Source organism: Dermacentor andersoni, chromosome 2 (genome assembly GCF_023375885.2).
Source record: "Dermacentor andersoni chromosome 2, qqDerAnde1_hic_scaffold, whole genome shotgun sequence".
Classification (NCBI taxonomy): Eukaryota; Metazoa; Arthropoda; class Arachnida; order Ixodida; family Ixodidae; genus Dermacentor; species Dermacentor andersoni.
This window is the reverse complement of record NC_092815.1, coordinates 27,758,990-27,771,392: the sequence shown is the minus strand read 5'-3', so window position 1 is coordinate 27,771,392 and position 12,403 is coordinate 27,758,990. Positions and strand designations below refer to the sequence as shown.

At 43.4% G+C, this 12,403-nt stretch overlaps 1 protein-coding gene across 1 annotated transcript in view; it reads right to left on the bottom strand.

Moving 5' to 3' along the window:
- Positions 1–12,403, bottom strand: part of LOC126542518 (centrosomal protein of 120 kDa-like) — a 54,116-nt gene that overhangs the window by 32,926 nt on the left and 8,787 nt on the right. Inside the window, exons 4-9 of the mRNA XM_050189630.3 lie at positions 10,697–10,900; positions 9,049–9,156; positions 8,556–8,651; positions 5,921–6,239; positions 3,395–3,560; positions 134–283 (exon numbers count right to left, since the gene is read on the bottom strand). Of these exons, the coding sequence (XP_050045587.1) occupies positions 134–283; positions 3,395–3,560; positions 5,921–6,239; positions 8,556–8,651; positions 9,049–9,156; positions 10,697–10,900 (1,043 nt within the window). The remainder of the gene's footprint in view (positions 1–133; positions 284–3,394; positions 3,561–5,920; positions 6,240–8,555; positions 8,652–9,048; positions 9,157–10,696; positions 10,901–12,403) is intronic.

Genomic DNA, 12,403 nt, shown 5'->3' with positions numbered 1-12,403 from the left:
CTGGTAGCCAAAAATGGCAGCACAAGGTGCTTCAATTATTTCTTTTCATGTATTCATTATCTAATTACCGAATTATAAAAGACAATGCAGATATGCACTCTGTGCTGGAGCATACAACAGTAATCCAACTCACTCTTGAAATGCCATCGTGACCATCTTGTGTGTTGCAGCAAAGTTGTATGTGCTGAAGCCACCAACAACAGTTGCTATCAAATTGGGCACCACGGTGGTCCATTTTTGCGACTGAAAAGCATTGTTGGTACCCAAGAAGGGGTAGTGATATCTGAAATAATAAAATGATGCTTAAGCAAATCTACTGACTAAGCTACTAAGCAAAAGCTACAAAATAAAACTTAAACCCAAGCACGCAGAGAATGACTTGTGTAGTGTGCTTAAAACCTTTACACACAACCGTGAATGAGATAAAAATTGCACCAGCACAACTTAACAGCATTGCTAAAGCAATAAAGCTATCATCATTTCATATATGCAATCAACCTCCGTTTCTTCAATCCTGACGGGACTGACAAAACTGGTTGAATTATCCGGCAGGTAGAATTAAACGAATGGCAGAAAAAAAAAAATGCTGAAACTCGCCGTTGTTCACTCGGCAGTATTGCCTTTAGGGCGCATACACACTAGCAGAAAAACACGCGGGGCGCGCCGCCAAGACGCAGCGGCGGCGGAGCGGCCACACCAACTGGCGGCACGCCGCTGCGGCAAGCCGCTGTGGCAGACATGTCACAGTGTGAAAATCTTGCCTCCTTCTCTTTCACTCTGTGTGCAGGTGCGAGATGTCTCGTGCTCTTTCCTTCGTGTGCTGATAGATCGGCACTGTATTTATGTTCCACAACCTTCGTTCTTAAAGGGACACTAAAGCGAAACAATAAATCAGTTTAGACTAATGAAGCATTGCTTGAGAACCCTGCAGGCAGTCATTTAAAAAAAGTAGTTTGATTATTAGATGAGAAAATGAAGGACCAAGTATCAGCATTTGAATTTTGCGCCGTAACACCAGTGCCGGTACGTCAGCGTGACGTCAGGGATTCCAAAGTATATTTTCGCATTTGGGCCACGTTAGCTGAATAAAGGTTCCCTAAACTTGCTATGTTTAATATTTGGTTCCTTTAGAACACAATGTAGTCAATCTGTACCACTATATATAATTAGTAGGCCCTAGAAGATGCCACAAAAATCCACGACGTCACAGCTCCCAGGTGCGGAAACTTAAGTAGGCGTCGCCACCCATATTTCGTTCTTGCACTTTTTCTGGCTTACCAAACGTCTTATCGTTGTAAGAGTGGTGTTTTTGGTGTTGTAGAACGGTAATTTACTGATGCAGAAGAAATCATTTTTCACTTTAGTGTCCCTTTAACGTGAGTTATGGCTTATGAAGATGACAACGTCGTTGGCACTGATCGTAATCATGCTGCTGTGCTCCCTTCTGTTTTGGTGTCATCGCCGTGTTCAAAAGACAATGAGAATGAGGTACTGGGTGTCCTTTTATTCAGAATGCGTCCTTGTATTCAGGACCCGTCCTGTCAAGCAGAATTGGATATGACGCACTCTCTCCGAAAACCTTTTCATCGGGACGTCTCAGTTTAGACTCGTCATTATAAAAAACAATTGCAAACCAAGCCAATCAAAGCAAGCGTGAGTGAGAGTTGGCGCGAGCAGACAATAGCATGAAACGAGCGGTGCGCCTGACAACAAATGCGAGTACCAAGTGAGCGGTCGGGCGGGTCCGCATACACCAGTTTCCCCCATGCACATTACTGAAGGGGCCGCTCTCATTAGTCTCCAGCTCTCGCGGCTCGCTTGCCGCCACGGAAAGCCGAGAAAAATCGGTCCTGGTCGGATCCCTCCCGCGGCGCGCGTTTTTCCGCTAGTGTGTATGCACCGTTGAAGTTAGCTTCGGCACAATACAGCCATGTTATGCGGTGAGGCATACCAAGCGGAAAAGGTGTCACTGTTACGGGTCATAGCACGTGTTTCTTAATTTACAAACGCACGTGCGCCCTCTCCGGTCACAATACGAGCACCGAGACATCTAATATGCTTACTGGCAGGACTTCAGAGTTTTAGACAGGCACCGACTCTTTTGCTGGCGACAAACATCATGTTGGTTTTTCGAGCTTTTTTAATCTTACCGCCTTCTTTTTCGCTAGCTCGCACAAAACTAAGATGGTTTTCTCCCCTTATCGGTGCACGGCGCGAGCGAGCGCGTATAATTAAGGAATGCGTACTAGGGCTCGCACGCATGGCGGGCAAAACGAAGGCTCAAATCACCACAGCGACGTCAGAAACAAGTCTAAATGGCTGCCAGTATGCTTATTAGGCGTCTAAGTGCTCGTACTATGACCGGAGACGGCGTGTGCGTGCCTGTGTAATTAAGAAATGCGTACTATGTCCTATGACAGTGGCCCTTTTCAATTCTTTATATGGTTCACAGCATAATATGGTTGTATTGCAGCGAAGCTGACCAGTCAAGTTCGAATTATCCAGTGGAGGCCAATTTTGACATCGAAATAGCAGAAGTTTGGGCCCATAGAAATGTATGGGCGCGGGCCAGGATCGAATTAACCAAAGTCTAATTAACAGAAGTCTATTGTACTAGCATATTGTATTCTGCAAACCTGGCAATACAGCATATCCTTACAATTAGCGATCTGACATGAAACTCAAACTATTATTATTCAGTTGCGACAGGTCACAGATTTCTAAATGATAACTTAAGTACAGCAAGATGTAGGGGTAAAGCATCATAAAGTCGTAAAGGTGGTTACTAGTGTATATTTAATTCCCATAAATATTGAACAATTGGTTTTGCAGAAATTATAAACTTCAAGTTTACTAGTGAAAGAAGTACAGTAAAACTTATCAATGATAGAGTGATGAAAAGTTCACTGCTGAAATATTGCTCTTATAGGAAACCAACAGCCCTGTTGATATATTGCCAACCTACGATCTGACGCTCAACTGTACAAGAAAGTAGTTTGTAGTTTGCTCATGTATGTGGCAATTTCAATAACAAATTAGATGAAGTTTTATGTTATAACGTACCTAAGCAAGATAGGCTTTGAGATGCCATAATGGAGGGGCCCTAGGTAAATATCTACCACCACACATTCTATAATGTACACCCACAGCATGGTACACAAATGCCTTTTGCGTTCCGCCCACATCGTAATGTGACTGCCGCAGCCAGATAATGAACTCACAATCTTGTAGTCAATAGCAGAACACTGCAGCCACTGAGCCATTTTGATGGGTAGTTTTCAGTGGATGTTGGTGGTAATGGGCACACACCGTTATAGTTATAGTAAATGAATATTACTGAAGATCGCTTGGTGGTTTTATGAAGAGTCTTGCAGAATAATGTGAACATAATTACCTCACATAACACTGCATTGCCTTGCCACGGGTTGATAAGACATCCAGGCTTCTTATATCCAGCATCAGAGAGAAATGGTGAAACTCTTCCTCGTCTCTGTCATCAGTCAGATCAATAACTTCACTCTGTTGCCTCACAACATCTTCAGGTGCACGCGAACCAGAGCCTAAAGAAATGTCACCATCATCATTGTTGTCATTTATCAGCAGAATATTAAGTCCATGGCAGCACAAGCATCTTTCCCAGTCTCGCGTGAGATCAGCCCCATTTTATAGCTGCAAAATTACTAGTCTCATCACCCCGTATAATCCCCTCCTACCATCTATATAATTTAATTTTCTTTTCTTCGACACGTTTCCAGTTACAATAGCAAGCCAATGGTTATCTGTTCCATGTATTAGATGACCTGCCTAAATCCATTTCTTCGTGAAGGGTTTCTGAAGCAGAAACATCACTTTCTGAGACACAGAGTGGATAAGCCAGTGGGAAGAGTACCTGTCACCCTAATAAGGTACTCTGCCGAATACCATATCATGCAAAAGTGAAGGCTTACCAAAAAGTGATCAATACGGAAAACAGCTGCTATAGCATGTGAATTGCCTGAACAACCTGGGAAAGACTGTGGGGCACTGCACAGCAAAAGCAAGCAGCCTTCACTCAAGTCTTTGAATAAGGATGCAACTAGTAATTTCAAAGGGCTGCATTACCTCTGTACCTCACCAATTTTTTGCAGTAGGTCCAAATGAAGTGATCTACTGACATAAAGACCACTTTTCACAGAATTGCAGTGTCCGCTGTATACGTGAATGGGTTTCAGCTGCATACAGTAATACACAAAATACAGGCAAATTGTTTGTACTGCTATGTGGTTACCCATGTAATGTAAAAGCCCACATATAATATGAACTTGAATACAATTTAAGGTGCAATATTGTGGACATGAAAAGGCAAAAATTATTTCATATGCTATAAAGGACCCTGGTACTCAGATACAAAGTGCAAAGCAAATTTGACATGCTAAAATCCAGGGGAGCAGTGCAGGCAGGGAAAGCCTTCCATAGTGAGTATTGCGTAAATAGGAGTGCCAGGTGTACGTGATCTTCCCAGCTAAACTGCACTTAAATTTTGCACGGAGGTAGCATTTTTCAGTGGGTTCAGCCTGTGAACATTAAAGATAGCAAAAACTCGTGGACATGATGCTGCAGACATGATGGGGGTAGGTAGCGCACCTATATTAAAAGCATGCCTGAGCACATTCTTTTTAAGTTTTACATTCTACTTTGCTGCTGGTGTAAAATTTTGGCAGGAGTGCAATTGTGAACATTTTGTCTATTTATATGTTTAAAACGTTTTACACTTGCTGACAGCATTAGCTCTGTGCGTGGCTGGTCAAGCTCTGCGCCACCAGGTAGCTACATTGTGTAGGCTGCTCAGGCCGCTCAAATTTACGCTAAAGCCGCTTCATCACAGCAGCAGTTGTATTGGGGTCTTGTCTTTAGTTTACACCTCCGCCCATCAATTAAACGCCTAGCTCACCTGGAGTTACCAGAACACCGGACACGCTCGGCACTGTGACAGAACACTCACAATAAACGCTGCTTAGATAGCACTTGCAGGAGATAGACAGCTAGGTGGCTAACGGAGAAGTTGGAGAGGCTTTGCGTGCTGGCTCCAAGACAAACAGAAGCAGACATCACAACATCACATCATGATGCACAGCCAGTGAAGGTGGAGCTTAGCCCTGATCACTCGGCGAACAAGTTGAGGAGAAAAGGCATGGCTAGGGAGGAGGGTAACTTGTAATTGTCCGTAGCTCTCTTAATATGAGATGGTTCACTTAAATTGTGGTGCTAATGTTTTACTGTAGCTGTACCCTACATGTCTATGAAATTTGTTATCACCATTTCAGGGACCTTTTAAAATCATGTTTGTAAACATTACTTGACACCCACCCTCCACTCTTCCTACTGTTTCGTTAGCAATAAAGCCAAAGTGTGCATTGGTTGCAGCAACGCCACTCAATGTTGATTTTCATTTAATGCCAGTGGTAATGTTAGTGGTGTCATCTGTCACTGCTATGGTGAAAGGTGCGTTTCACTATAGTGGTGATAGAAGGCGCCACTATTATGCCACAGCAATTTTAGCAGAATGCTGGAATGAAAAGCATATATAGCATACTCAATTAACTCAAGCAAGCTAGGTGACTATTTGTCACCGCCCCGTTTCAAAGGCGATGCTAGTAAAGCATCATTACCAGCAGCAGCAAAATTGACAATATCTGAGTGGTGGCGCCACAAGCTACCCAACCTTTGGCTTTATTGTGAATGAAACAGGCAAGCAATTCTAGCAAATTTCATGTTAAACTGAACCCACTGCGAAATGTTACTTCGGTTCAAAATTTGAACACGAATGAGTCAGCAGAGTTTGGTTGGAAGAGCGATGTACATCTGGCACTCTCATTTATGCAATGCATCAGTATGTGCACGATTGTTGAGCACTTAAGACACAAAGCTACAAGGCACTCACTGCTTTGCACTGGCCTTAAATTGCTAGCCTGGCTAGAGGCAGCATCAGCAGCAGGCCGCTGATTTTCAGCACGTCCAAGTTTTTGTGGAGGTGAGAACTCCAGATGTCTGCATGGCTGTCGCGTGGGGCTCTTTTCAGGCAAAAGTAGTGTTGGTGTTCGAGGCCGCACGTCTCGACTGCGTGACTGCAAAGCAGGATGTGGGCTCTCAGCCCGCCTTGTGGCTGTGGGCATGGGTGGTGGTGGCGAGTGTGTAGGGCGATGCTCAGGTAGTGGCTCTTCCTGCCTGCCATCTCTTTCATTTTCAGTGCCTCCTATTGCCTACAGGAAATGTGCAGAGACTTCAAAATGGGTCTTAGATCACCTTGGGTAGCAGGCATTGTTCTAGACCAGCAGTTTTTGGGCAATCCCTAACAAAAAGTTCTAGAAAGAACAAAAATTGTCCAAAAGGCACAGTAGAATGCAAGTTCCATTATTATATTCACTGGTTTGAAGACTAAGAAACAGGCTGACAACTGCCACCAGAAAAGGCATAATGCAAGCCCATTCTACAGCAAGGAGGGGATGGAACATAGACAAAGAAAGAAAAAGACTACAGTGAAAGAGAAGCAAAGAATATAGCACAGCAGTAACAAGAGACAAGTGGGAGAAGACCCTAACAAGCCCGCTACTCCAAGACCAGCAATGGGCCGTCCAGCAGGCTCACGCAGCAGCCACCAGGTACTCCCTGTCGGTCCCTGCGTCGGAGAAGCCCACTGTGTGCTGACGTGCGTCTTGCAAGACCTTTAATAAAGTTTATCCAATCCGACCCCACTCCCTGTGGGAATCGATGTAAGCGAAACTTACTGTGATGTTTGCATTCATTGACAATATTTGGCAGAGATGTTGACGATTTACGACAGTCGTGATGCGATGTTAAATGTTACCTTGCGCACACCACTTGTGTTTGTCTTCGTAGCACACAACACACAGTGAGACGTGTTTGCTCAAGGCGTTGATGTGTGTCACTGTTTGTGGCCTGAAAGAGAGTTAGTAGTCATTCCTTCACAAGGGTGCATCACATCGTGGCTGAAGTGGTCATTTGCTGGACAACCTCGTGCATGTTGTTGTCTTGACTCTGCAATGATTTAGTGTGGCTTTGTGTCTGCACACCCTGTGTCAGTTGTTGGCATGTACAAACTTGTACAATGTTTATTTTTCAGAAATAGCAGGAACTTGCTGTAGCATACCTTGCCTCTTTTTACTATACTGTCTCCCCTTTGGGCTGTTGCACATGAGTACAAAAGCGCTGCAGCTTCTGCAGCGCTTTTCCAGAGGGCTAACACGTAATTACAGCCGTCCAGAGGGCATTGTGTCGATGGTCAGAGAGTTCCAGTGGGCACTGTGACAATGCCCATTATGTTCTCGCTGGTAAGGGCTCACAGACACCTCTCCCGCTTCCCTACCATCTACATTATAGATGTTCTCAACCACACCCTGACGTGGCATGCAAGACAGCGACAACAGCAGCAGTGAAAAAGTTGAGGGAAGAGGCAAAGAAAGCTTGGCTTTAAAATAGTGTTGCATGTTGCACAAATCAGAGAACAGAAAAAAAAAAGAAAGAGGAAGAGAAGAATGCTACGCAACAGAAACTAAAAGTAGTTCAAGAAGTTTCAATCTATGTAATGCTGCTTCATTCTCTCATTTATGCACTCCCCCTCCCCCCACCTACCCTCTTCTGCTTGTTGGTGTTTGTCATCACATGACGTGTGTACCCTGCCGCCCCAGGGCTTAAAAATGCAAGCCATTGTTAAAATTTTTCATAATAAATGCATTTCAAATTTCCCTTTTGTATGTTTAATGCCATGCAGTGGACCCACCCACTTTGCTGTGACAGTTACAAGCGCCAAGTTACAAGCACTGGCATTGGTAAATCCGGCAGAGACTCCTGGAACCAATGGGAAAGATTTCAGGGGGTCGTTAGTGACATCAATCACAAGCAAATGGGCAGACACTAATCAAGGAGCACAAGAACCAAAATAGTGTTATGTACTTGTAGCACCACAACTATGCTTCAGGTGCGTTATGTGTTATATGCAGGTTAGGAATACAATGTACTGCAAAGTATGCAGAAAGCCAAGCATTTCTTTCTTTTGCCCCCCGCTTTCACTTCCTCCCTATCTAAGCAACACAGCTGTGGACTAAGTGACAAACACACTAACACCATGGAACTTCTGCAAAGCCTGAAAGGCAAGTAGTGCCATCTCACCTGCTTTTTCGTGAATGAAACGATAGGTTTTAACATCCAAAGGCAACAGACATGCTGTGGGGGGGTCTCCTCGATATTTTGAAAGCCTCTAACATGCATTTTAACTGCTGTACAATACTTTTTATCCACTCGGCCCTTATCGGAACGTGGCCACCAAGTCAGTAATCGAGCCATCACAACCTTTCACTCGGCAGCAGAGTACTCCAGACACTAAGCTATCATGCATGCTCTTCTGACATATGATGGTCATTAAAGATGCATATCCAAACTGGCCCCTGTAGACTCTTCTGGACTCTCTCAAAGACATCCGACAGCAGACAGACATCCTTTAAGAAACACTGTATTAAACAGCAATAACTGAAAGGAAGAACAAAATCTAGCTAGCTTACCTCTTTTTCTGAAATCTCAACGTGGACACCAACAATGGGCCTGTACTCGTGTGGAATTCTGCTCACCAGAGCTTCATTGTGCGGAACAGGAGATAGCTGCATTAAGGGGGAAAAAAAAATAATAATGTTATATAGCATAGTTATGAGAGCAATGGTCATAGGTAACAGCCTGTCACCTTTCTTCAACTATCTTTTCTAACATTTTATGAAGAAAAAAATTTAACAATATTCAGTTTAATATCCAAGGGCCAGTACTATTCTAAATATTCATAATATGCCTAATTTAACAGTTTCTCTGTTCACAAAAGCCCAAAAATTTAATTTTTGGCAGCAGTGAGCACTTCATTTTACCTGTGTATTCAACAGTAACTGCAGCAAGAATGATTTCTCACTGCGTTTCCGAAAGTACAGCAAAAAAAATTTTTTTTCTAATATTTATACATTATGAGCAAGAAACAGAGAGCGAGCAGGCATGCCAGCACCACATTCTTGCCTGAAACAAGCCTTGCACAGAGACGAAGAACTTTGGAGAGCTCGCTGAGAAGTCGCCAAGAGGGATTTCTGTCTCCCCAATCACTGAATCGGCGGATGAAAGCAGTACCTGTGGACAGCCAGAAAGCCAGACATTTTTATCAGTGTCAGCAGATATCAGTGTCATACTCCTGCAGTCAAACCCACCTACAATGACACTTCACATAATGATCTATCGACTACAATGACCACACTTTGATTACGCAGTAGATTCGGGTCAAATGAAACTTGCTTATATGAAACTGCCAGCTAAATGGAATTAGGAAAGAAACTTTGGTTGGCAACCCCTGGATGCAATGTTGACCCGCTTCAGCTAAACAGTGCCCTCGTCTCTGTCAAGTAACTGTCGTGACATTTTTGTTCATTTTCCTTTTTTTTTCTTATTCTTTTCTGCTATCACTATTGTTTTAGCCACTCACAGGCACTGTCACAAGCATGTACATGCCCATGTGGATACACATATACATGCATGCAACAGCGTTTCTGTGAAACAAAATCTTTTTGTGAATGTGCTCACGAGGCTCAAGCAATGATCACAAATGACATGCTTCTCACAATCAGCACCGCAAGGTGAAGAACTAAACCAGATGCATACCTATCTTTAATTACACAGAATTCTAACTGCCTGTGGCAGAGAGTGCCACAAACATACTCCAGTTGATATCTTGACTAGGTGGATGTTACTTGCACAGTACCAAACACAGTGTTCAATTACCTAGCAAAATTCACCTAATAATTGTTCAATTATTTACCGTACCATGCAAGTTCCAATTGCTCAACCTTGGCCAATAAGTGCTCGCTGAATGTTCACTTAATAGGAACGCTGTGGATTGCAACAGCATAGCAATATTTGTCAACAAAATGTGCCACAATAACACTGGTGCTTTGCTAATTTTGACCCAAAGTATGCGAGAGAAACTTCTGGGAAAAAGCATGCAAGCCAATGCATTTTTATGTTCTCTTGGGCATGGACATTTCATTCCTGAACCCAGTCTCAGTACTTGTGCTAAAGAGACTACAGTACCCACTGCAGTGCCTGTGGTCTTATGTGGCTGAGGACAAGGTCATGGGTTCAATTCCCAGCTGCAGCAGCCTCATTTTGGGTGGAGCAGGATGCATAAATGCTCATGTGCCATGCTTTGGGTTCGCATTAAGGAAACTGAAATGGTCATTTAAACCAGAGCCTCAAATGCCGCATTTCTCATAATCAGTGTGTTAACTGCTTGGGAAGGTTAAACCCTATACATTATAAAATATGAAGACGCCAAATAAACAGACACACACAAGAGAAGAGAACGGGACAGGGCGCCCTGTCCCGTTCTCTTCTCTTGTGTGTGTGTGTTTATTTGGCGTCTTCATATTTTATAATGAACAGCTACCAACTAGCCCAACAAGAAGTGCTTTTAAACCCTATAATTTGATTCGATTTATTGTGCAAGTAATATGGGCCTCTACAAGTAACCAAGCTGAAGAGGTGAAATTGCACTTTTTGTTACATGTGACTGCACAAAAATCTGTACAGCCCTAAAGAAATTATTAAAAGTTGAGCAGGTGGCAGACACAATCAACACACAAGGAGCTGTTTATTATCACTCATCAGAGGGACATACCTGAAGAGTTGGATGAGCAGCAAAAAATCTGCGAAGCACAGGATCACTGCTACGAATGTGTAGAGATGCTCGCTCCGCTGGAAATTCTGGGCTTGCCAAGCTGGGAAATGCTTCTGTAGCTACTTCATGCCCAAGCAAGTGATAAATGAAATGGTATGGACCACCTTGGCCAGTCGACGGCTTGTTCTCTGAGCATTCTTGAAGCTGTAGAGGTCACAGGACAATCACTTACTGCACCTGACACTACATCATGGAAGTATAAACCAAGGTCAAACGTGATGGTCAGAGACTGTGCTCTCCAACTGTAGTGAAAAGACATTTCCTCTTCTTGTCCGAACCCAAATGATAGATATAACAGGAATTAAAAAGACAGAAATAGTTTAAAGATGAAAGAAAGTCTGATATGTTCTTTTTTAATTTTTTTCGTCACTATGGACATGCTGGCTTTAAATGAATATAAAAAACAAATACACACATAGCAGTTTTGCACTACGCAGCAATTTTTATAGTTCTCATCACAATACAAGGCAGCTGTATCTACACATGGCTCACGCGTTTACGTGTCTCAATTTTTTATAATACTCAAAGCGGCTGGCTGCTGTTATTCTGCATTCAAAAACTCCTAAAGGTGCCTTTGCCTCTTCTATAGGCAACCTTCAGATGCAACTCTAGCGACGACGAGGGTGCCTCTAGCAGCAGCACGAGCATAATTTGAGATTCACAGCAGAAGCTGCCACAGAGAGTTAATATACTGGCAGCACTGGCCAATGTTTCTAAAATGCTGGCAGCGGCAGCGGCATTATACAGAGTCCGGCCAAGTTCCTCACTTTGTTTTATTCTGGATCATTTACATTTAACCCAAAAACCGAGGTTCTCAATGTAAACTGCAATAATTCCGCACCCAAACTGTGAAACCTACTGTGCGGTGGGGTGCAAGAGTGTTTACAGCAACACTCCAGATACGAAGTTTTTTGCTGGCACGGATATCAGAGAAGCAACGGCCAAAGCACTGTACCCAGCTGGTTCGTGAAGAAAGTCAGCTACATGCCTGGTATTTTCGTTGAACTTGTTTTTATGACAAACAGGCGCATCGTAGAGCTACTTGTGGTATGTTTCTTTTCCACTCCGTAGTGCGTGTTTTGTTCAGGAGACAGGGCGTAATGTGCACACAGTTGATGAAAGTAAGCTTGAATGTAAATGGCTGATGGGTGGCACTCGGACATTAAAACCATGACTTAGACCAGCAAATATACCCCCACTACATTGCCAGGACTGCCATTAACAGTCGTTAATTTTTTTTTAACATTTTGGAACAAGCAAACACGCATGTGGCATGGCACTGACAGCGATACTACATCTTGGATGCCCCCATACCTAGGTAGATGTTCTTCCTTAAAAATTGTTTATGGCATTACGAAGGGCTCACATTGTAAAGTACGCGTCCTTGACCATCTGCCAAGTGTTTACTTGCACACATGATGAACTACTGCGTTTTGCAAAGCAACAGCTGATATTTTGGAATGGCTGAGGCGGAGCATGTCAAAGTGACAAATGTGCTTTAGTATGCTTCATCTCAGTACAAACCTGTAATAAGTTGAAACATAATGATCAGACAAAGGCGAGCTTGACACGTAGGGTTACCAACCTGTGATGGTTATAGAAACGTCATCCAGAAAAGAAAATCAACCCAACCACACAAACTGCTTT